Here is a 27,720-nt window from a genome sequence, read left to right as displayed (position 1 = left end):
TCTTAATATATCATGTTGGTGAAGCGTAATGTCTTAATATATCATGTTGGTGAAGCGTAATGTCTTAATATATCATGTTGGTGAAGCGTAATGTCTTAATATATCATGTTGGTGAAGCGTAATGTCTTAATATATCATGTTAGTGAAGCGTAATGTCTTAATATATCATGTTAGTGAAGCGTAATGTCTTAATATATCATGTTAGTGAAGCGTAATGTCTTAATATATCATGTTAGTGAAGCATAATGTTGGTTGACCACCATACATACACAGGTGAGAGCCGTTGTTATCAGGTGTCACTACTCATTATGTCTTGGTAGTCAGGTCGTGAGCACCTTACTCAGTGTACAATATGGTTCATGTGGCAGCTGATGATGACATAATTAAGGCCGTGAGGACCGTATTAAGTGTACAATGTACTAAGTGTACAACATGGTTCATGTGGCAGCTGATGATGATGACGTAATATTACATGACATTATAATGTGCTTCTTCTCTGAGTCTACTACTACTACTACTACTACCATGACGCACGTGGCACCTTCCTCCCTTGTTTTACCTCTCACCACATTTCATGATGGCTTACGCTCATCCTGGTCATTTTTAACTATCGTAGTTAGGGTTGTTAGTATACATGTGGACAGTTAGGATAAGTGTCATTAAGAAGTAGCAGTATAATCAATGGAGCAAGTTGAGCGTCACCAACACCTCTACATTGACGCGTCAGACCATCAACACACGTTACCAAGTCTTGTAAAACGAAATCATTTACTTTTTTTTACGAAATTTGAATAATAACATGAAAAATAATGACGTGAAGAATATGAAGTCAATAATTCAGGCCATTAAAAATATTACCACTAAAGAATCATTCATATTTCTGCCCTGAAATTTGTCTCTAGTTTACGATATTTAGGTAATGTTCAGATGAATATTGGGTGGTGATATAATATACAAAATAGAATGAATTGATAATTATTAAATATTTATATATCTTGTGATGATATGAAGAAAAATCTCACTTATATAAAAGTATGTTTTATGGAGAAAAATTTGTAATATTTCTTTTTTTTCTTTCATGCACGTTTTCATGGACAATTTAATGAAGTCTCTTATATGATAAAGTGATAAATGAAATAATAATAATACTATTATTAAAGGTATGTAGATAGTAAGTAATGGTCATTACAATATTGGAACATGTTGTTGATGTTTGTGACGTAGATGGTGAAGCTGTAAACAAAATGGCCAAGTTATCCAGCGAGGAGAAGGCTCTCTTCCCGCTCACTGATATCGAGTCTGTGGTGAAACTTTTTAAACTTCATTTGGAGAAGAACAGTGAGCCTAACTTGGCCATATTATCTATAATCATCGGACATATTGAGAATACACTAACGTGTTCCCGGGCTGGAGGGGAACCACCTCCAGCTTATGATGAAGACATATATAATGGTGGGAGTGGTCATCGTGTAGTGCCAGTAGTACAGCAGGAGACGGTCGAGGCGCTACACCACAGGTTCCTGGCCATCATTAAGGCTCATGTTGACCTGACAGCCTTCGGCAGCCCACGTTATGCCACCAGGGAACTGATCAAACGCATCTCGGATGTGGTCTGGTGTACATTATCTAGTAGTTATTACAAGGATAGAGCTCATCTACAGTCCATCTACAGCTACATGACAGGTCAGTACATCTACACCTACATGACAGGTCATTACATCTACACCTACATGACAGGTCAGTACATCTACACCTACATGACAGGTCAGTACATCTACACCTACATGACAGGTCAATACATCTACACCTACATGACAGGTCATTACATCTACACCTACATGACAGGTCATTACATCTACACCTACATGACAGGTCAGTACATCTACACCTACATGACAGGTCATTACATCTACACCTACATGACAGGTCAGTACATCTACACTTACATGACAGGTCAGTACATCTACACCTACATGACAGGTCAGTACATCTACACCTACATGACAGGTCATTACATCTACACCTACATGACAGGTCAGTACATCTACACCTACATGACAGGTCATTACATCTACACCTACATGACAGGTCATTACATCTACACCTACATGACAGGTCAGTACATCTACACTTACATGACAGGTCAGTACATCTACACCTACATGACAGGTCATTACATCTACACCTACATGACAGGTCATTACATCTACACCTACATGACAGGTCATTACATCTACACCTACATGACAGGTCATTACATCTACACCTACATGACAGGTCAGTACATCTACACTTACATGACAGGTCAGTACATCTACACTTACATGACAGGTCAGTACATCTACACCTACATGACAGGTCAGTACATCTACACCTACATGACAGGTCATTACATCTACACCTACATGACAGGTCATTACATCTACACCTACATGACAGGTCAGTACATCTGCACTTACATGACAGGTCAGTACATGTACACCTACATGACAGGTCAGTACATCTACACCTACATGACAGGTCATTACATCTACACCTACATGACAGGTCAGTACATCTACACCTACATGACAGGTCATTACATCTACACCTACATGACAGGTCAGTACATCTACACCTACATGACAGGTCATTACATCTACACCTACATGACAGGTCAGTACATCTACACCTACATGACAGGTCATTACATCTACACCTACATGACAGGTCAGTACATCTACACTTACATGACAGGTCAGTACATCTACACTTACATGACAGGTCAGTACATCTACACCTACATGACAGGTCAGTACATCTACACCTACATGACAGGTCAGTACATCTACACTTACATGACAGGTCATTACATCTACACCTACATGACAGGTCAGTACATCTACACCTACATGACAGGTCATTACATCTACACTTACATGACAGGTCAGTACATCTACACCTACATGATAGGTCAGTACATCTACACCTACATGACAGGTCAGTACATCTACACTTACATGACAGGTCAGTACATCTACACTTACATGACAGGTCAGTACATGTACACCTACATGACAGGTCATTACATCTACACCTACATGACAGGTCAGTACATCTACACTTACATGACAGGTCAGCACATCTACACTTACATGACAGGTCAGTACATGTACACCTACATGACAGGTCAGTACATGTACACCTACATGACAGGTCAGTACATCTACACCTACATGACAGGTCATTACATCTACACCTACATGACAGGTCATTAAATCTACACCTACATGACAGGTCATTACATCTACACTTACATGACAGGTCAGTACATCTACACCTACATGACAGGTCATTACATCTACACCTACATGACAGGTCAGTACATCTACAGCTACATGACAGGTCATTACATCTACACTTACATGACAGGTCAGTACATCTACACCCGCATGACAGGTCAGTACATCTACACTTACATGACAGGTCATTACATCTACAGCTACATGACAGGTCAGTACATCTACACTTACATGACAGGTCAGTACATCTACACTTACATGACAGGTCAGTACATCTACACTTACATGACTGGTCATTACATCTACACTTACATGACAGGTCAGTACATCTACACCTACATGACAGGTCAGTACATCTACACTTACATGACAGGTCAGTACATCTACACTTACGACAGGTCATTACATCTACACTTACATGACAGGTCAGTACATCTACACTTACATGACAGGTCAGTACATCTACACTTACATTACAGGTCAGTACATCTACACCCACATGACAGGTCAGTACATGTACACTTACATGACAGGTCATTACATCTACACTTACATGACAGGTCAGTACATCTACACCTACATGACAGGTCATTACATCTACACTTACATGACAGGTCAGTACATCTACACCTACATGACAGGTCAGTACATCTACACTTACATGACAGGTCAGTACATCTACACTTACGACAGGTCAGTACATCTACACCTACATGACAGGTCAGTACATCTACACCCACATGACAGGTCAGTACATCTACACCTACATGACAGGTCAGTACATCTTCACTTACATGACAGGTCAGTACATCTACACCTACATGACAGGTCAGTACATCTACACCTACATGACAGGTCAGTACATCTACACCTACATGACAGGTCATTATATCTACACTTACATGACAGGTCATTACATCTACACTTACATGACAGGTCATTACATCTACACTTACATGACAGGTCAGTACATCTACACCTACATGACAGGTTAGTACATCTACACCTACATGACAGGTCAGTACATCTACACTTACATGACAGGTCAGTACATCTACACCTACATGACAGGTCAGTACATCTACACCTACATGACAGGTCAGTACATGTACACCTACATGACAGGTCATTACATCTACACTTACATGACAGGTCATTACATCTACACTTACATGACAGGTCATTACATCTACACTTACATGACAGGTCAGCACATCTACACCTACATGACAGGTCAGTACATCTACACCCACATGACAGGTCAGTACATCTACACCTACATGACAGGTCATTACATCTACACTTACATGACAGGTCAGTACATCTACACCTACATGACAGGTCAGTACATCTACACCTACATGACAGGTCAGTACATGTACACCTACATGACAGGTCATTACATCTACACCTACATGACAGGTCAGTACATGTACACCTACATGACAGGTCAGTACATTTACACTTACATGACAGGTCTGTACATGTGCACCAACATGACAGGTCTGTACATTTACACCTACATGACAGGTCTGTACATCTGCACATATAGCTGTTATTTTGTACATCTCAGCCTAACTTTCTATTCTGGCTCGGATGTTGTAGTTATGCTTTAAAGTAAATTGTTGTTGAATCACTGAAATGATATGCGATGTTGAAGAATACAAGAAAACATGTTTTATACACTGTTCAGTGCCAGTGCGCAGACCAAGATCATTTTTCCAATGGCTCTCCCTTGGTGATGCCACTAAGGGATAGTTTCCTTACTGGTTTTTAGAGGAATGAATAAGAAAGAAAAAGTTTTGACTGATATTGCATCTTTTAAGCTCAAGTATCCTGAAAAAGTACTGTTATTTATTTGTGTGAAATATTGATCAAAACAAGTGAAGAAATCCTTCAGGCATCACTCTTCTGCAGAAGAGCCGTAGATATGAATGCATATGGTCTGCAGAATGAAGACATTGGTATCTACAACAGATGTTTTCAGTAGTTAAAAATGTGAAGTGTACTGAGGAAAATGGGCTCCATGAATTAGTGCGAGACTATACCTCCTCCTCCTGTAGGGGAGTGGTCTGGGAGAGAGAAAGAGAGAGCCCATAGCTGTCACGGGCTATAGGTAATGAAATGGTGGAGAAAGAACTACAAACTGATGATGAAATAAAAAGAGAAGGAACTAATTGAGTCCTTAGATAGAAATACAGGAGGGAATACATATATATGTGTGGCGAGGTGGCGATGGGAATGAATAAAGGCAGACAGTGTGAATTGTGTGCATGGGTATATATGTATGTGTCTGTGTGTGTATATATATTTGTGTACATTGAGATGTATAGGTATGTATATTTGCGTGTGTGGACGTGTGTGTATATACATGTGTATGGGGGTGGGTTGGGCCATTTCTTTCGTCTGTTTCCTTGCGCTACCTCGCAAACGCGGGAGACCGACAAAGCAAAATAAAAATAAAAAAAGTACAGAAAAGAAAATTAACAAATTGAATATAGAGGACAGCAAAATTATTGTTGGGTGCAGAAGAGAGAGATAATGTGACACTGAATGAACAGAATACAAATGTTCTACAAAATAGATGAGAGACATATTAATTGAAAACAGGAATAGGGAACATCTCGTCTGAATATCATGTCTGTTGATAAGCCTTATTAACAGAAGTAATAGTTATGATAATAATGATCAAATCTAAGAACAGAACCAGTTACCCACCATATCTCCCACATGACACTGACAAAAATAAGCGTAGAAGTGCAAAGAGGGGAGCATAAACATACCGGAAAAATGACTGAAAACTGCATTATATGCAAGAATGCAATTGCTTGTAAGAAAACCTGTTACATCAACCATGCAAATAGAAGCCATAACATGCTTTAACATATTATAAATGCATTATGGGCAAACAATATGTGATGCAGACACTGATCTTATTGTATTTAGAAATATTGAATGGGAGCCTGAGGCAGATAATGAAAAGTTTGTGAAACCACTACCCACACACTCCAAAAAGTGGAGAAAGTCACAGGACATCACTTCCATTGTAGACTCACAAAAGCTCAGAAATGGGAAATGCTGCAATGGGGAGTAACCTTTTAGGCTCCCTAAAACTGACACAACTATGGAAGAAGAGTCCACAGTGGAAATTAATGTTGAAAGTGGAGGCCAGGAAACTTATGCAGAGACATTAGCACAGGAAGAGATAGAGACATTGATTTAGGTATGGAAAGAGTGAGAAAGTGGAGGCTAAGCAACTGCAAACGCAAACATGATTGCAGAAAGAGATAGACATGACTCAGATATGGCACAGATATGGGTGCAGAAAGAGATGGATACATTGATCTAGGTATGGAAGGAAAGGGGAAAAGAAGAAAGGGGAAGCCAAGAAATCCCCTCAGGCCTGGCCATGGTTATCTTTAGAAAGCATGAGATGTGATGCAGTTGAAGAACAAGAAATTCACAGAGTACTCAGAGGCTGTACATACTTTGTAAAAGGAGTTTGCATGTATGGCAAGACTGACATATCTTTCAGGGGGAAAATGTAAATGTAATCATCAATGAAAATATGTGAACTGGATTAAGAAAATGAAATGGTACTAAAGGAAGAGATGCAGATTTTACCACTTAGAATTGTTTAGTTCATGTCTAGAGATTAGGTGCTGCTTGAACGAGTCCTGTGAGCACTACCATGTATCTGAGAAATCCCATTATCTAAGTGGCTTGTTAAATGAGTCAGGTGCAGTATTGTGACATTCACTGAAACACACTGAAGACCATACAAATTGTGAGATCTGGGTCCATACTACAACTTGTACACATGAGACAGTACTAGATCATTTGGAGGGGGTGGACTGTATATGATAAATACTTTTATAGCAACTGAACTCTTCAAATGATGTGATAGAAGTACACATTGTTAAGTTGAAAACCCAAATCTTGTCATTATATTGATCTACAGAACACCAGATGCAGAACCAGGTATTCACTACAAAAACTTATTGAACAGATTAGAAATGCGGAATGATCACGTCACCTCAGAAACCCAGCCCCAAATATACCTGTCTTAGGAGACTTTAACCTTGAATGATGTCTTCAGCTCCATAGAAACCCAATGCCATTTATATCTTTCTTAGGAGACTTCAACCAGTCGCACATAAAATGGAGACTGGCAGGAAATAACATCATACATGAAACTGCCAACATCAGAAACAGTGTGGACAAATATCTGCAAAAAAGTGGGTTATTGAGACTGTAATAAGTTCTCCTTCATTCAACATACCAAACCAGAAGAAATAGTATGCTATGTTCAGTCTTTATGAATAATTGTAACCTAACATATGACATCACCTAAAACACCCTTTACTCAGATCACAACCTAAATGAAGTAAAAACAAGTTTGAAAGCTAATCTATTTAAGCAGAATATGCATAATCTTGGAGATGTATTCATTAATTTAAGTTTTGATAGTAAGTGGATAGAGTGGGAAGATGTAAGCAATGAGACATCTGTGACACGATGGGGAAACCCTGCTGAGTACCAAAACAGAGGAGGAATGTGTAGTTACCAGTGCATCTTTGGCACTCCAAACATGCAATAGACAAATGCCAGCATGAAGAAAACACAAAAGGTCTAGGGTAGAATGAGGAAGACAAGCTCTATACAGGAGGCAAAAAAAATTGCAGATTATCTGAAGAACCTACAGCTCACCCAGCAAAGGTAAGGAAACCTCTCAAGTGAATTACTGGCATAGACCATAAGTTCAAAATGTTATATGAAACAGGAAAAAAGGAAAAGCCATGAATAATGTATAGAATAACCCAAAATACTTTTACTCATATGCAAACTGAGAACCACAATCTCCATTGGCCCTCTAAATACAGTAAAAGGTGCTCTTACAGATGACTTCTGGATGAGTAAGATTAAAAAAAGCAATATGAATTAGTATTTGTTAAGCTAAAAACCACCTTGAATAAGCCACCAAAAGCTTGTTCCTAGACCATTGTTACACATAGTAGATATCACCACCTCAACTCAGGAATTTGAGAAGGTTATTGAGAACATGTTAAGAAATACAAAACCTCTTTAATGAGGGCTAAATGTCCAACATCTCTTTCATGAGGGCTAAATATCCAACATCTCCTCCATGAGGGCTAAATGTCCAACATCTCTTTCTTGAGGGCTAAATATCCAACATCTCTTTCATGGGGGCTAAATATCCAACATCTCTTTCATGAGGGCTAAATATCTAACATCTCTTTCATGGGGGCTAAATATCCAACATCTCTTTCATGAGGGCTAAATATCCAACATCTCTTTCATGAGGGCTGAATATCCAACACCTCTTTCATGAGGGCTGAATATCCAACATCTCTTTCTTGAGGGCTAAATGTCCAACATCTCTTTCATGAGGGCTAAATATCCAACATCTCCTCCATGAGGGCTAAATGTCCAACATCTCTTTCTTGAGGGCTAAATATCCAACATCTCTTTCATGGGGGCTAAATATCCAACATCTCTTTCATGAGGGCTAAATATCCAACATCTCTTTCATGGGGGCTAAATATCCAACATCTCTTTCATGAGGGCTAAATATCCAACATCTCTTTCATGGGGGCTAAATATCCAACATCTCTTTCATGAGGGCTAAATATCTAACATCTCTTTCATGAGGGCTTAATATCCAACATCTCTTTCATGAGGGCTAAATATCCAACACCTCTTTCATGAGGGCTGAATATCCAACATCTCTTTCATGAGGGCTAAATATCTAACATCTCTTTCATGAGGGCTAAATATCCAACATCTCTTTCATGAGGGCTAAATATCCAACACCTCTTTCATGAGGGCTAAATATCTAACATCTCTTTCATGAGGGCTTAATATCCAACATCTCTTTCATGAGGGCTAAATATCCAACATCTCTTTCATGAGGGCTAAATATCCAACATCTCTTTCATGAGGGCTAAATATCCAACATCTCTTTCATGAGGGCTAAATATCCAACATCTCTTTCATGAGGGCAAAATATCCAACATCTCTTTCATGAGGGCTAAATATCCAACACCTCTTTCATGAGGGCTGAATATCCTCTGAAGAAAAAGTCTAGATTCTGACCTTGCCCCTGAGAACTTGAAACTGACACATCGCCCTTGTCCACAAAGATGGAAGCAAAACAATCTGTCCATCAGTATCACATAAGATTGCAAAATATCAGGCTCTTTGAGAAGGTCTTTAGAAGCAGAGTGACTAAATGAATGGAAGTGAACAATGTACATTACCCAACACAACATGGTTTCAGGGTGGGAAGATCTTGCCTCTCTCAGTTGCTTGACCGCTATGAAAGAATTGTTGAAGCTTTAGAAAGAGAAAATGCTGACATGGTTAAATAGACTCTGTGAAAGCAGTTGATATGTAAGAGAAGATAGCTTTAGGAGATGGGGTGTAATAAACCCCAAAAATATGCAAAATATACAAGAATATTAAAGGGTATGCTATCCAAATATGCAAAATCTAATATCACAGTGTATGCCATCCACATTGCCCAGATTGTTGAACAGTGATTGATGTAAGATAGATAATAGATTTGCAGTGAAATAAAAATGTTTTGCTCTCGTGTTCTCAGTAAATCAGTCTGGAATATCCCATTAGTAGTCTTCATAGGTCTTCTGGCCCCACAACTTTGGCTGGGCCCAGGCTATGCAGTTAAGTTGTCTTCAGTCACATTGTTGAAACCTGCAGCCTGCAGGCCCACATATCCCTCACAGCCTGGCTGGTCAGATACACTATAAATACTTGTCCAGTGCCCTCCTAAGCTTGGCTGTGCATCCCATGCAAGGTTCTGAAGAGTTGTGAGCCCTAAATCATTGTGTTGTTCTGTCTTTTGATGCATATCACTCCTTGGATTTCAGAAAAAGTATTTTAGAAAATCATCCTTGTCCTTCGTGCCAGTAAGAAGTTATTTACAATAGTAAGTTGGGGACCATGCTGTACAGGATTTCTCAGGTAGTGATGATGATGATTGCAATATAGGGAGTACAGCCTTGGATCTTTCAGCCATTTCAGTAATTCTGCTTTGTTACCAAGTTAATGTGGGCCATGAAAGACCTTTGTCTTGTAGGCTTATATTAGGGTATGACCATGAAAACTATCATCATTGTTTTTTTTTTCTCCGTTGTTTGAAAGTCCACAGGATCCATCCCACCTACCTTTTGGTGGAGGTAGCTTGTTTTGTTGTGTTCACTTAAGGTTAGACCTTTAAAAATTATACCCCTGAGGGCTTTCACATTATTCATTTGGTTTATGGGAGTTCTGTGACCATTTAGTATTCTGTACTGTTTTTGATTTCTCCATTTTCCCCATATTGAATGGGTCGAAACGTATCCCTGTTAAAGGACATGTTCTCGATAGCACAGTTGAAGAGTTCATTCATGTCTCTTTGTTACCTTTCATTATACTGTACTAGCATGATTTTCTTGCATATTATAGGGATCTTCTGCAAAGAATATGGAACTGTGACTCATGTTTGTATCTATGTGATGTATAAGAATGAGGCAGAGTAGGGTTGCAGTTACAGTTCCTTGGGGAACCGAGCTTTTTATTGTGGAGACACTGGAGATGGTATGGTTTGCAACTACCTGTTGTGATCTGTTAATTTGAAATTGTGTATCTATCTCACAGTTTTTCCAGTTATTCCCATCTCATGCATTTTATGAGCTGTAACACTATGGTTACATTTCTCGAATGCTTCTGCAGAGTCTGTGTAAAGTGAATCTGCATTTTGTTTATTCTTTAGAGCCTCAACAGTCTTATCATAGTGGTGAAGCAGAGAGAGACAAGATCTTGTTCTGAAACCATGGTATCCTGGGTTATGTGGTTTGGTAAATTCAATAGATTCATTCAGTTTGCCTCATAGGACTCTCAAAGATTTTAGTAATTTGTAGTATTGTTATCAGTCAATAGTTTTCGGGTATCACTTCCTCTTATATGGAGTGGAGCATTGTGAGTGTTTCAATCCTCAGGATGATGTGAGAATCTAAACCTTTTATCCATAAGTTATTTTGTGCTACTTTAAGTTTGTGTTTTGCATTTACTTATAAAGACCAAGTTCCAGGAATCCAGTTCTTGGACGGAGTGTGTATGTTCTCAGTGGCCTGCTCGAAATCCTATGGTGAGGTGGGGAAGTCTGCTATGTGTAACATGGGATATTATTATTTAGGAAGAAGTATGTTGGGATATGTAAATTTAAGGTGGTTTATGGCTTACTTAATACTAATTCATATTGCTCTTTTAAAGCTCACTCACCTGGCAGTCATCTGTAAAAGTACCTTCTGTTTTAAGTAGGGCAGTTTAGTTTTTGGTTCTCATTTGGCATTTTGCAAAAAAGTAAAGGTATTTTGGGTTATTTCTTGTATCATTAATGGCTCTCTCTTCTTCCTTTTCCTGTGTTTTTGTGATATTTTGAGTTTCTGGTCAATGTTCAGTGACTCATTTGATAGGTTTTCTCTTGTTGGGTGTGCAGTGGCTTTCTTAGGTCTCCAATTTTTTTTTTGCATCCTGTAGAGTGCTTATCATCCTTGTTCTACCCTAGACCCTTTATGCTTTTTTATCACCGTTATATGTCTGTTGGATGTTTGGAGTACCAAAGTGCCACAGACATTTTATTGAGCATTTTTATATATCTATATCACTGATGCCTGTTCCCTCCGGGAACTCCCATCAAGGGATGGCCACGGCAAAAGAGTCTCCACATATCCCTGTCCTTACCCCACCCACCCACACACACACACACACACACACACACACACACACACACACACACACACACACACACACACACACCATTCCATGCATTCTTCCTCTGTTTCTCTCCCTCCAGTATTCCTCCACCCCATTTTCCCATGTAACAGGTGGTCTTCTTTTCACTCTAACCCCTTTAATTGTAGTCATACACTCTCCTTATAAACTTGCATTCTTTCCACATGCCCAAACTACACCAAAGTATTATGTTTCACCCATTCTACCACTCCACAATTCATTCTTTGCATTCGTTGCCATACCACACCCTTTCATTTCTTTCTTCATTCCATCAAGTCACACCAAATGCTCTTCTCAGATAGCTCATTTCCACAGCCTACATTCTTGACCTCTGTGCCTCATTCCACGTCCATGTTTCAGCTGCATTGTCAGGGTTGGGAGGACTGTGCTGTCCTTTAATCTTCTCTTCATTTCAGTACTTACACCTCTACCCTTCATTTTCCTATTAAGGGACCCAATGACTCTTCTACCTTGTACTGCTCTCTCCCTTACATCTCCTACCATATCACCACTCTTACTGAAGACAGCTCCCAGATACTTAATTTCCCTTACTTCTTCCAGTCTTTTACCCCCATATCCACAGCACAATTTAGTACACTTTCTTCTTTCGCTTTATATGGTATTACGAAATTATGCTTTCACTTTTTCCTTTCAAACACCATTATTGTACTCTTACTTGCATTTACCTTCAATCTCCTCCACTTACACACATCATAAAGCACGCTTATAACCTTCTGCAACTCCTCTTCACTCTCTGCAAACAGCACAGTATCATCTACATACAGTCTTGTCACTGGCCACCCTATCTCACTACCACATCCCATCTCTTCACCCTTTTTCCCTAGTTTTGCTTTCATCTCTCTTATCACTCCATCGATATGTTATTTATATTATTTATTATACTTTGTTGCTGTCTCCCGCATTAGCAAGGTAGCGCAAGGAAACAGACGAAAGAATGGTCCAATCCTCCCACATACACATCTATATACTTAAACGCCCACACACACCCATATACATACTTATACATTTCAAAGTATACATACATATACATATATACACATGTACATATTCATACATGCTGCCCTCATCCATTCCCGCTGCCACCCCATCAAACATGAAATGGCACCCCCTCCCCCAGTGTGCTTGGGAGGTAGTGTTAGGAAAATACAACAAAGGCCACATTTGTTCACACTCAGTCTCTAGCTATCATGTGTAATGCACAGAAACCACAGCTCCCTTTCCACATCCACACCCTACAAAACTTTCCATGGTTTACTCCAAACGCTTCACATGCCCTGGTTCAATCAGTTGACAGCACGTCGACCCTGGTATACCACATCGTTCCAATTCACTCTATTCCTTGCATACCTTTCCCCCTCCTGTGTGCTCAGGCCCCAATCACTCAAAATCTTTCACTCCATCCTTCCACCTCCAGTTTGGTCTCCCACTTCTCCTCGTTCCCTCCACTTCTGACATATATATCCTCTTTGTCAATCTTTCCTCACTCATTCTTTCCATGTGACCAAACCATTTCAATACACCCTCTTCTGCTCTCTCAACCACACTCTTTTTATTACCACACATCTCTCTTACCCTTTCATTACTTACTCGATCAAACCACCTCACACCACATATTGTCCTCACACATCTCATTTCCATCACATCCACCCTCCTCCGCACAACCCTATCTATAGCCCATGCCTCACAACCATATAACATTGTTGGAACCACTATTCCTTCAAACATACCCATTTTTGCTTTCCAAGATAACGTTCTTGCCTTCCACACATTCTTCAAGGCTCCCAGAACCTTCACCCCCTCCCCCACCCAAGTGACTCACTTCCACTTCCATGGTTTCATCCACTGCCAAATCCACACCCAGATATCTAAAACATTTCACTTCCTCCAATTTTTCTCCATTCAAACTTACCTCATAATTGACTTGTCCCTCGACCCTACTGAACCTAATAACCTTGCTCTTATTCATATTTACTCCCAGCTTTCTTCTTTCACATACTTTACCAAACTCAGTCACCAACTTCTGCAGTTTCTCACCATCGCTGTATCATCAGCGAACAACTGATTCACTCCCCAAGCCCTCTCATCTATAACAGACTGCATACTTGTCCCTCTCTCCAAAACTCCTGCAGTCACCTCCCTAACAACCCCATCCATAAACAAATGAAACAACCATGGAGACATCACACACCCCTACCGCAAACTGACATTCACTGAGAACCACTTACTTTCCTCTCTGCCTACTCGTACACATGCCTTACATCCTCGATAAAAACTTTTCACTGCTTCTAGCAACTTGCCTCCAACACCATATACTCTTAATACCTTCCACAGAGCATCTCTATCAACTCTATATCATATGCCTTCTCCAGATCCATAAATGCTACATAAAAATCCATCTGTTTTTCTAAGTATTTCTCACATACATTCCACAAAGCAAACACCTGATCCACATATCATCTACCACTTCTGAAACCACACTGCACTTCCCCAGTCTGATGCTCTGTACATGCCTTCACCCTCTCAATCAATACCCTCCCATATAATTTACCAGGAATACTCAACAAACTTTTTTTTGTTTTTTTCGCTTTGCCGCTGTCTTTCGCGTTTGCGAGGTAGCGCAAGGAAACAGACGAAAGAAATGGCCCAACCCACCCCCATACACGTGTATATACATACGTCCACACACGCAAATATACATACCTACACAGCTTTCCATGGTTTACCCCAGACGCTTCACATGCCTTGATTCAATCCACTGACAGCACGTCAACCCTGGTATACCACATCGCTCCAGTTCACTCTATTCCTTGCCCTCCTTTCACCCTCCTGCATGTTCAGGCCCCGATCACACAAAATCTTTTTCACTCCATCTTTCCACCTCCAATTTGGTCTCCCTCTTCTCCTCGTTCCCTCCACCTCCGACTCATATATCCTCTTGGTCAATCTTTCCTCACTCATTCTCTCCATGTGCCCAAACCATTTCAAAACACCCTCTTCTGCTCTCTCAACCACGCTCTTTTTATTTCCACACATCTCTCTTACCCTTACGTTACTTACTCGATCAAACCACCTCACACCACACATTGTCCTCAAACATCTCATTTCTAGCACATCTATCCTCCTGCGCACAACTCTATCCATAGCCCACGCCTCGCAACCATACAACATTGTTGGAACCACAAAAACTTATACCTCTGTAATTTGAACACTCACCTTTATCCCCTTTGCCTTTGTACAATGGCACTATGCAAGCATTCCACCAATCCTCAGGCACTTCACCATGAACCATACATGCATTGAACATCCTCACCAACCAGTCAACAATACAGTCACCCCTTTTTTAATAAATTCCACTGCAATACCATCTAAACCCGCTGCCTTTCCAGCTTTCATCTTCTGCAAGGCTTTCACTACCTCTTCTCTGTTTGCCAAATCATTCTCCCTGACCCTCTCACTTTGCACACCACCTCGACCAAAACACCCTATATCTGCCACTCTGTCATCAAACACATTTAACAAACCTTGAAAATACTCACTCCCTCTCCCTCTCATTTCACCACTACTTGTTATTACCTCCCTATTTAACCCCTACACCGATGTTCCCATTTGTTCTCTTGTCTTACATGCTTTATTTACCTCCTTCCAAAACATCTTTTTATTCTCCCTAGAATTTAATGATACTCTCTCACCCCAACTCTCATTTGCCCTCTTTTTCATCTCTTGCACCTTTCTCTTGACCTCTTGCCTCTTTCTCTTATACATCTCCCCATCATTTGCACTATTTCCCTGCAAAAATCGTCCAAATGCCTCTCTCTTCTCTTTCACCAACAATCTTACTTCTTCATCCCACCACTCACTACCCTTTCTAATCTACCCACCACCACTTTTTTTGTGCCACAAGCATCTTTTGCTCAAGCCATCACTGCTTCCCTATATACATCCCATTCTTCCCCACTTCCCTTACGTCATTTGCTCTCACTTTTTTTCCATTCTCTGCTCAATATCTCCTGGTACTTCCTCACACAAGTCTCCTTTCCAAGCTCACTTACTTTCACTACTGGCTTCACCCCAACATTCTCTCTTTATTTCTGAAAACCTCCACATATCCTCACCTTCACCTCCACAAGATAATGATCATACATCCCCTCAGTTGCCCCTCTCATCACATTAACATCCAAGTCTCTCTTTCACGTGCCTATCAATGAACACGTAATCCTTTCACTCGATCCTTCCACCTCCAATTTGATCTCTCACTTCTGGTTCCCTCCACTTCTGACATATATATCCTCTTTGTCAATCTTTCCTCACTCATTCTTTCCATGTGACCAAACCATTTCAAAACACCTTCTTCTGCTTTCTCAACCACACTCTTTTTATTATCACACATCTCTCTTACCCTTTCATTACTTACTCGATCAAACCACCTCACACCACATATTGTCCTCAAACATCTCATTTCCATCACATCCACCCTCCTTCACACAACTCTATCCATAGCCCATGCCTCGCAACCATATAATATTGTTGGAACCACTATTCCTTCAAACATACCCATTTTTGCTTTCCAAGATAACGTTTTCGACTTCCACACATTCTTCAACGCTCCCAGAACTTTCGCCCCCTCCTTCACCCTATGATTCACTTCCGCTTCCATGGTTCCATCCGCTGCCAAATCCACACCCAGATATCTAAAACACTTCACTTCCTCCAGTTTTTCTCCATTCAAACTTACCTCATAATTGACTTGTCCCTTGACCCTACTGTACCTAATAACCTTGCTCTTATTCACATTTACTCTCGGCTTTCTTCTTTCACACACTTTACCAAACTTACTCACCAGCTTCTGCAATTTCTCACCGAAATCAGCCACCAGCACTGTATCATCAGCGAACAACAACTAACTCACTTCCCAAGCTCTGTCATCCACAGCAGCATGCATACTTAACCCTCTTTCCAAAACTCTTGCATTCACCTCCCTAACCACCCTATCCTTCATCAAATTAAACAACCATGGAGCCATCACGCACCCCTGCCGCAAACTAACATTTACTGAGAACCAGTCACTTTCCTCTCTTCCTACACGTACGCATGCCTTACATCCTCGATAAAAACTTTTCACTGCTTCTAGCAACTAGCCTCCCACACCATATATTCTTAATACCTTTCACAGGGCATCTCTGTCAACTCTATCAAATGCCTTCTCCAGATCCATAAATGCTACATACAAATCCATTTGCTTTTCTAAGTATTTCTCACATACATTCTTCAAAGCAAACACCTGATCCACACATCCTCTACCACTTCTGAAACCACTCAGCTCTTCCCCAATCTGATGCTCTGTACATACCTTCACCCTGTCAATCAATACCCTCCCATATAATTTCCCATTAATGCTCAACAAACTTATACCTCTGTAATTTGAACACTCACTTTTATACCCTTTGCCTTTGTACAATGGCACTATGCAAACATTCCGCCAATCCTCAAGCACCTCAGCATTCGTCATACATACATTAAATAACCGAGCACTCACTTTTATACCCTTTGCCTTTGTACAATGGCACTCTGCAAACATTCCACCAATCCTCAGGCACCTCGCCATTAGTCATACATACATTAAGTAACCTTACCAACCAGTCAACAATACAGTTACCCCCTTTTTAAATATATTCCACTGCAATACCATCCAAACCCGCTGCCTTGCCGGCTTTCATCTTCCGCAAAGCTTTTACTACCTCTTCTCTGTTTACCAAATCATTCTCCCTAACCCTCTCACTTTGCACCCCACCTCGACCAAAACACCCTATATCTGCCACTCTATCATCAAACACATTCAACAAACCTTCAAAATACTCGCTCCATCTCCTTCTCACATCACCACTACTTGTTATCACCTCCCCATTAGCCCCCATCACTGATATTCCCATTTGTTCTGTTGCCTTACGCACTTTATTTACCTCCTTCCAAAACATCTTTTTATTCTCCCTAGACTTTAATGACACTCCTTACCCCAACTCTCATTTGCCCTCTTTTTCACCTCTTGCACCTTTTTCTTAACCTCCTACCTCTTTCTTTTATACATCTCCCAGTCATTTGCATTATTTCCCTGCAAAAATCGTCCAAATGACTCTCTCTTCTCTTTCACTAATAATCTTACTTCTTCATCCCACCACTCACTACCCTTTCTAATCTGCCCACCTCCCACGCTTCTCATGCTACAAGCATCTTTTGCGCAAGCCATCACTGCTTCCCTAAATACATCCCATTCCTCCCCCACTCCCCTTACCTCCTTTGTACTCACCTTTTTCCATTCTGTACTCAGTCTCTCTTTGTACTTCCTCACATAAGTCTCCTTCCCAAGCTCACTTACTCTCACCACTCTCTTCACCCCAACATTCTCTCTTCTTTTCTGAAAACCTCTACAAATCTTCACCTTCACCTCCACAAGATAATGATCAGACATCCCTCCAGTTGCATCTCTCAGCACCTTAACATCCAAAAGTCTCTCTTTCGCGCGCCTATCAATTAATGTGTAATCCAATAACGCTCTCTGGCCATCTCTTCTACTTACATATGTATACTTAGGTATATTTCTCTTTTTAAACCAGGTATTCCCAATCACCAGTCCTTTTTTGGCACATAAATCTCCAAGCTCTTCACCATTGCCACTTACAACACTGAACACCCCATGTACACCAATTATACCCTCAACTGCCACATTACTCACCTTTGCATTCAAATCACCCATCACTATAACCCGGTCTCGTGCATCAAAACTACTAACACACTCGGCTGCTCCCAAAACACTTGTCTATCATGATCTTTCTTCTCATGCCTAGGTGCATATGCACCAATAATCACCCATCTCTCTTCATCCACTTTCAGTTTTACCCATATCAATCTAGAGTTTACTTTTTTAAACTCTATCACATACTCCCACCACCTCTGTTTCAGGAGTAGTGCTACTCCTTCCCTCGCTCTTGTCCTCTCACTAACCTCTGACTTTACTCCCAAGACATTCCCAAAACACTCTTCCCCTTTACCCTTGAGCTTCCTTTCACTTAGAGCCAAGACATCCTGGTTCCTTTCTTAAAACATACTACATATCTCTTCGTTTTTCTCATCTTGGTTACATCCACACACATTTAGACACCCCAATCTGAGCCTTCGAGGAGGATGAGCACTCCCCGTTTACTCCTTCTTTTGTTTCCCCCTTTAGAAAGTTAAAATACAAGGAGGGGAGGGTTTCTAGCCCCCACTTCCGTCCCCTTTAGTCACCTTCTACGACACATGAGGAATGCGTGGGAAGTTTTCTTTCTCCCCTGTCCCCAAAGAGGATATATATGTGTCTGAGTTGGAGGGAACGAGAAGTGGGAGACCAAATTGGAGGTGGAAGGATGGAGTGAAAAAGATTTCGAGTGATCGGGGCCTGAACATGCAGGAGGGTGAAAGGCGTGCAAGAAATAGAGTGAATTGGAATGATGTGGTATACTGGGGTCAACGTACTGTCAATGGATTGAACCAGGGCATGTGAAGTGTCTGGGGTAAACCTTGGAATGTTTTGTGGGGCCTGGATGGGGAAAGGGAGCTGTGGTTTCGGTGCATTGTACATGACAGCTAGAGACTGAGTGTGAACGAATGTGGCCTTTGTTATTTTTTCCTAATGCTACCTCACATGCATGCAGGTGGAGGGGGTTGTCATTTCATGTGTGGCGGGGTGGCGACAGGAATAAATAAAGGCTGCAAGGATGAATTATGTACATGTGTATATGTATGTATGTCTGTGTATGTATATGTATGTTTATGTTGAAATGTATATTTATGTATATGTGCGTGTATGGATGTGTATGTATATACATGTGTATGTGGGTGGGTTGGGCCACTTTCATCTGTTTCCTTGCGCTACCTTGCTAATGCGTGAGACAGCGATGGGAATGAATAAAGGCAGTGTGAATTGTGTGCATGTATATATATGTATGTGTCTGTGTGTGTATATATATGTGTACATTGAGATGTATGGGTATGTATATTTGCATGTGTGGACGTGTATGTATAACATGTGTATGGGGGTGGGTTGGGGCATTTCTTTCGTCTGTTTCCTTGCGCTACCTCGCAAACGCGGGAGACAGCGACAAAGCAAAATAAATAGATATATATTTTTTTGTTTTGTCGCTGTCTCCCCCATTAGCGAGGTAGTGCAAGGAAACAGGCGAAAGAATGGCCCAACCCACCCACATACACATGTATATACATACACGTCCACACACGCTGATATACATACCTATACATCTCAATGTACACATATATATACACACACAGACATATACATATATACACATGTACATAATTCATACTGTCTGCCTTTATTTATTCCCCCCGCCACCTCGCCACACATGGAATAACAACCCCCTCCCCCCTCATGTGTGCGAGGTAGCGCTAGGAAAAGACAACAAAGGCCTCATTCGTTCACACTCAGTGTCTAGCTGTTATGTAATAATGCGCCTAAACCACAGCTCCCTTTCCACATCCAGGCCCCACAGAACTTTCCATGGTTTACCCAGACACTTCACATGCCCTGGTTCAATCCATTGACAGCACGTCGACCCCGGTATACCACATCGTTCCAATTCACTCTATTCCTTGCACGCCTTTCACCCTCCTGCATGTTCAGGCCCGATCACTCAAAATCTTTTTCACTCCATCTTTCCACCTCCAATTTGGTCTCCCACTTCTCCTCGTTTCCTCCACCTCTGACACATATATCCTCTTGGTCAATCTTTCCTCACTCATTCTCTCCATGTGCCCAAACCATATCAAAACACCCTCTTCTGCTCTCTCAACCACACTCTTTTTATTACCACACATCTCTCTTACCCTATTATTACTTACTCGATCAAACCACCTCACACCACATATTGTCCTCAAACATCTCATTTCCAGCACATCCACCCTCCTGTGCACAATTCTATCCATAGCCCATGCCTCACAACCATACAACATTGTTGGAACCACTATTCCTTCAAACATAGCCAGGGGTGTGTGATGTCTCCATGGTTGTTTAATTTGTTTATGGATGGGGTTGTTAGGGAGGTGAATGCAAGAGTTTTGGAAAGAGGGGCAAGTATGAAGTCTGTTGTGGATGAGGGAGCTTGGGAAGTGAGTCAGTTGTTGTTCGCTGATGATACAGCGCTGGTGGCTGATTCATGTGAGAAACTGCAGAAGCTGGTGACTGAGTTTGGTAAAGTGTGTGAAAGAAGAAAGTTAAGAGTAAATGTGAATAAGAGCAAGGTTATTAGGTACAGTAGGGTTGAGGGTCAAGTCAATTGGGAGGTAAGTTTAAATGGAGAAAAACTGGAGGAAGTAAAGTGTTTTAGATATCTGGGAGTGGATCTGGCAGCGGATGGAACCATGGAAGCGGAAGTGAATCATAGGGTGGGGGAGGGGGCAAAAATCCTGGGAGCCTTGAAGAATGTTTGGAAGTCGAGAACATTATCTCGGAAAGCAAAAATGGGTATGTTTGAAGGAATAGTGGTTCCAACAATGTTGTATGGTTGCGAGGCGTGGGCTATGGATAGAGTTGTGCGCAGGAGGGTGGATGTGCTGGAAATGAGATGTTTGAGGACAATGTGTGGTGTGAGTTGGTTTGATCGAGTAAGTAATGTAAGGGTAAGAGAGATGTGTGGAAATAAAAAGAGCGTGGTTGAGAGAGCAGAAGAGGGTGTTTTGAAATGGTTTGGGCGCATGGAGAGAATGAGTGAGGAAAGATTGACCAAGAGGATATATGTGTCGGAGGTGGAGGGAACGAGGAGAAGTGGGAAACCAAATTGGAGGTGGAAAGATGGAGTGAAAAAGATTTTGAGTGATTGGGGCCTGAACATGCAGGAGGGTGAAAGGAGGGCAAGGAATAGAGTGAATTGGATCGATGTGGTATACTGGGGTTGACGTGCTGTCAGTGGATTGAATCAGGACATTTGAAGCTTCTGGGGTAAACCATGGAAAGCTGTGTAGGTATGTATATTTGCGTGTGTGGACGTTTATGTATATACATGTGTATGGGGGTGGGTTGGGCCATTTCTTTCGTGTGTTTCCTTGCGCTACCTCGCAGATGCGGGAGACAGTGGTAAAAAAAAATATATATATATATATATATATATATATATATATATATATAATATATATATATATATATATATATATAATATATATATATATATATATATATCCCAAATTTCTTGCTCAGCTTTCTATCCTCTCTTACATCCACTCTTGCTCCTCTATAGAAGGCTTTTACACCATCCAGCAGTTTTCCCCTTATACCATATATCCTTAACACATCCCATAAAGCATTCCACATGAGTCTGTCATACGTTTTCTCCAGATCCATAAAAGCTGCATGCAACTTTTAACCTTATTCAGTCACTTCCATCACTGTCAATTGATATTCTTGCATACACTTTTCCTTGTATACTTAACAGACTTAATCTCCTATGATTGCTACATACATTCTTCACACATTCCCCTATAATTGCTACATACATTCTTCTCACATTCCCCTATAATTGCTACATACATTCTTCACACCTTTTCCTTTGAATAAAGGAGTAATGATAGCTTTCACCCAATCTTCAGGCATGGTCTTCCGTTTCCATGCTAAATTACATATAAGATGCTCTCACTCTATCACATTTTCTCCTCCATACTCCAGCATTTCAGCTGTAATCCCATCTACCCTGTGCCTTTCCTACCTTCAGCCTCATTATTGACCTTCTTACCTCCCTCTTGCTATTTGCCCCTGCACCTGTATCCTCTTCCTTTCCTTTTACATATCCATGCATATTATAGCTGCTGCCTCCCTTTCTCCCACATTCATCGCTCTTCAAAATACTCTTTTTATCGTCCTTTCACTTCCTCTTTTTGATTTAGCAACTCCTCTTTCTTACTTCTCATGTTAACATTTCCACTCTACATTCACCTCTTTCCTTTTTCACTTCCTTCCTCCCATTTTATCTTGTTGAAAGTGAAATTGGTGAATACGTATCCATGGTTATGTGTATTTTGCCCAAGCAGTTTATCGCTCAACATTGTTTTTACTTCAATTAGGTTGTGATTTGAGTGGAGGGTGTTTGAGATGGTGATTTTGCATAAAAGGTTGATATTATTTGAAAAGATTAAGTCCAGAGTGTTATTTCTTCAGGTTGTTTTTTAATTGCTGACTGAGGAAGAACTTGTCGCACTCTCAATAATTCCCTTTTGTGCAGCTGAGCTGGTTCTTGTGACGGTAGTGTCAGGTACAGTGTTGTTTCTTGCCTGTATCTATTTCATGTTTGGTGGAATGAAGTTCAGTAAGACATTGATATTTAGGTATGGGCTTCTAGGAGGTCGAGTGATAATTCTTTGTTTATTATTTGTTTCATAAATTCTTGTGGTTTTGTATCTAGTTGTCTGTAGTTGATTTTCCACAGTTGTATTCAACTACAAAAATGTGATCCTTACATCCCCTAACTTTCCTGAGCTCCCTTGCTCCTCACTTATTTTGCATTCAGTCTCTTCCATCACATTATCAGTCAACATTCTTGCATACACTTTTCCTGGTATACTTAACAGACATATTCCCCCATAATTGCTACATACTAGCTTTTACCCAATCCTCAGGCACAATCTATTGTTTCCATGCTAAATCTCATTTCAGATGCATCCACTGTGTCACATTTTCTCCTCCATACTTCAGCATTTCAGCCATAATTCCATTTACTGCAGGTGCCTTTCCTGCCTTCAGCCTCATTGTTACCCTTTTTACATCCCTCTTAGCTAGAGGCCCCTGCACTTGTATCCTCTTCCTTCCCTCCTCCATGCCTGTGCATGTAACAACTACTGCCTCTCTTTCTCCCACATTCATCATTTCTTCAAAATACTCCTTCCATCTTCCTTTCATTTCCTCCTGATTCAGCAATTCCTCTTCCTAACATCTCTCTAACATTTCCACTCTTATGTCCACTTCTTTCCTTTTTCACCTCCTTCCAGTACAATTTCATATTTTGTTAGGTGAATGCAGGAGTTTTGGAGAGAGAGATAGGGGCGAGTATGTGGTCTGTTGCGGATGAGAGGGACTGGGAAGTGAGTCAGTTGATGTTCGCCGATGATACATTTCTGGTGGCTGATTTGGGTGAGAAACTGCAGAGGTTGGTGACTGAGTTTGGGATAGTGTGTGAAAGGAGAGAGTTGAGAGTAAATGTGAATAAGAGCAGGGTTGTTGGGCTCAGTAGGGTTGGGGGACAAGTTAATTGGGATGTAAGTTTGAGTGGAGAAAAATTGGATGAAGTGAAGTGTTTTAGATATCTGGGAGTGGTCGGCGGATGGAACCATTGAAGCGGAAGTGAGTCACAGGGTGGGGGAGGGGGTGAAGGTTCTGGGAGCGATGAAGAATGTGTGGAGGGAGAGAGCGTTATCTTGGAGAGCAAAAGTGGGTAAGTTTGAAGGAGTGGTAATTCCAACAATGTTATATGGTTGCAAGGCACGGGCTATAGATAGGGTTGTATGGAGGAGGATGGATGTGTTGGAAATGAAATGTTTGAGGACAATATGTGGTGTGAGGTGGTTTGATCAAGTAAGTAATGAAAGGGTAAGAGGGATGTGTGGAAATAAAAAGTGTAGTTGGGAGATCAGAAGAGGGTTTGTTGAAATGGTTTTGACATATGGAGAGAATGAGTAAGGAAAGATTTGCAAAGAGGATATGTGTCAGGGGTGAAGGGAACAAGAAGTGGGAGACCAAATTGGAGGTGGGAGGATGGAGTGAAAAGGATTTTGAGTGATCGGGGCCTGAACGTACAGGAAGATGAGAGGCATGCAAGGAATAGAGTGAAATGGAACGATGTGGTGTACCGGGGTCGACATGCTGTCAGTGGACTGAATCAGGGGATGTGAAGTGTCTGGGGTAAACCCTGGAAAGGTCTGTAGGGCCTGGATGTGATTTCGGTGCATTACACATGACAGCTAGAGACTGAGTGTGAACGAGCGTGGCCTTTTTTGTGTGTTTTCCTGGCACTACCTCGCTGAAGCAGGGGGTAGCAGCACTATTTCCTGTGTGGCGTGGGAGCGACAGGAATGGATGAAGCCAAGTAAGTATGAATATGCACATGTGTATGTATGTATGTATATGTTGATATGTATATGTATGTATATGTGCATGTATTGGCATTTATGTATATATCTGTGTATATGAGTGGATAGGCCATTCTTCGTCTGTTTTCTGGTGCTACCTCTCTGACGTGAAAACAGCTATTAAGTGTAGTAAAAGAATAAGTAAGATTATATTTTTCACTCAACTTTCTTCCAAAATCTTTATCAGCTCGTTCCTTTTCTTTCCTCTATTGGCCTTTTAACATTCTGTTTACACATCTTATGTTCTTCCCTCTTTGCTGAACTTATACTGGTACATTCATTTCAAGCAATCTACTGTATGCTATTTACTTCTCTTCTGGAGCATTTGTAGTCTCATCTGTACACCGTGCATTCCCCTTTTTATTCCAATATCTCATAATCTTCTATCCAATTGCTAATTCTGCATCCTCTGACGGTCTTTCTCTGAACATTTGGAACACCACATTCACGCATGATCATTCCTACATTTACTGCACTTCCAGCTAAACTTGTCACCTTCCTTTTGTATTCCTTATAGCATATTTTTTTATTCATCTTCTCACTTGCCAACACTTTTACCTCTCCATTCTTCCTTACACCATACCCCCATAAGAACTGCAAGATAGTTGGTCTCCAATCAAGCCTCCCACAGCTCTTGCACCTAATACTGCCTTTTTCAACCTTTCATCCACTGCCACATAGCACAGCCCACCAAACTCTTTTGTTCTTCTCTTCCATCTTTTCTCATCCATGTGTTCCTTTGGCATCTTTTACTGAAAAGATGTTTGCAAGGAATAGATTAATTTCAAGACAGACATCCACAAGATAACCTCCAGTCTTATGTACTTCATGCACTCGCCACTTACCATCTCGCTAATTTCATTACATCCCACCTTCGTTTTCATGTCACCAATGCAACCACCTTTCTCTGCTTATCAGAATCATGTATTCAGTCATTCACATTTCTCCAGAAACCCTTCATTTCATCCTTACCTCACACAGTTGTCATATTTACAGGGACATATGTGTGTACTCATACATACTTCTCAATTCCAATCTTTCCTTTCACCCATGCTATTGTTGACCTATTCCACCCTCGCTCTGTAACACCCTTCCATACTCTCAATGATATCACACTTGGACATCCTTCTTTCCCTCTACTCTGATCATTTTAATTCATTCCTGCCTATATCACTGCTTCCAAACCCTCCCATATCTTGTATGCATCATTTTCATTTTCACTCCTAAATATATGGGTTTCCCTAATCCCAGCACATCCAAACTATAGCTTTTGAATTTTTCCACAAGCTCTATCCTTTTACTTCCACCACTCATCCCATTTACATTTAGTGCAATCACCCTCAATTGCATGTCCCTTTTACTCCTCGGAATGATTGATGGACTCTGGTGTTACTTTGTAGCCTTTTGTGCCTCACCCTCAGCAGGCCACAGGCAGAAGGCAATCCTAGCTCTGTGTCTCCCAGAGGCAGTGGGGCTTCAAATCATATGAAAAACTGAAACCCTAACATACCTCATGTGTTTGTATGTATTTAAAAACTACTGTTGCCCTGATGAGTTGGGCAAGGCCTTCCCCATCTGTTTCACTACTAAGGGTGTAGTAATTGTATAAATTTTTCTCTTTGAATGGAGAAAACCTGGAGGAAGTGAAGTGTTTTAGATATCTGGGCATGGATTTGGCAGCGGATGGAATGCTGGAAGTGGAAGTGAGTCATAGGGTGGGGGAGGGGGCAAAAGTCCTGGGAGTGTTGAAAAATGCATGGAAGGCGAGAACGTTATCCGACAATGTAATATAGTTGCGAGGCATGGACTATAGATAGAGTTGTGTGGAGGGAGGGTGAATGTGCTGGAAATGAGATGTTTGAGGACAATATGTGATGCGAGGTGGTTTGATCGAGTAAGTAATGAAAAGGTAAGAGAGATGTGTGGTAATAAAAAGAATATGGTTGAGAGAGCAGAAGAGGGTTGTTTTGAAATGGTTTTGTCACATGGAGAGAATGAGCAAGGAAAGATTGACCAAGAGGATATATGTGTCAGAGGTGGAGGGAAAGAGAAGTGGGAGACCAAATTGGAGGTGGAAAGATGCAAAGAAAGAGATTTTGAGTGATCGGGGCCTGAACATGCAGGAGGGTGAAAGGCATGCAAGGAATAGAGTGAATTGGAACGATGTGGTATACCAGGGTGGACGTGCTGTCAATGGATTGAACCAGGGCATGTGAAGCATCTGGGGTAAACCATGGAAAGTTTTGTGGGGGCTGGATGTGGAAAGGGAGCTGTGGTTTTGGCACATTATACATGACAGCTAGAGATTGAGTGTGAACGAATGTGGCCTTTGTTGCCTTTTCCTAGTGCTACCTCAAACACATGCAGGGAGAGGGGGTTGTCATTTCATGTGTGGCAGGGTGGCGACGGGAATGAATAAGGGCAGACAGTATGAATTATGTAC

General features: G+C 41.1%; 1 protein-coding gene across 1 annotated transcript in view; it reads left to right on the top strand.

The window, feature by feature from the left end:
• Positions 1-1,231: 1,231 nt before the first annotated feature.
• Positions 1,232-27,720, top strand: part of Mnn1 (menin 1) — a 141,918-nt gene continuing 115,429 nt past the window's right edge. The window contains exon 1 of the mRNA XM_071691039.1: positions 1,232-1,683. Within this exon, the coding sequence (XP_071547140.1) occupies positions 1,245-1,683 (439 nt within the window). The 5' untranslated portion in view covers positions 1,232-1,244. The remainder of the gene's footprint in view (positions 1,684-27,720) is intronic.

Source organism: Panulirus ornatus, chromosome 50 (genome assembly GCF_036320965.1).
Source record: "Panulirus ornatus isolate Po-2019 chromosome 50, ASM3632096v1, whole genome shotgun sequence".
NCBI lineage: Eukaryota > Metazoa > Arthropoda > Malacostraca > Decapoda > Palinuridae > Panulirus > Panulirus ornatus.
Note: the sequence above shows the minus strand (reverse complement) of the source record. Positions and strands in the feature narration are given on the sequence as shown.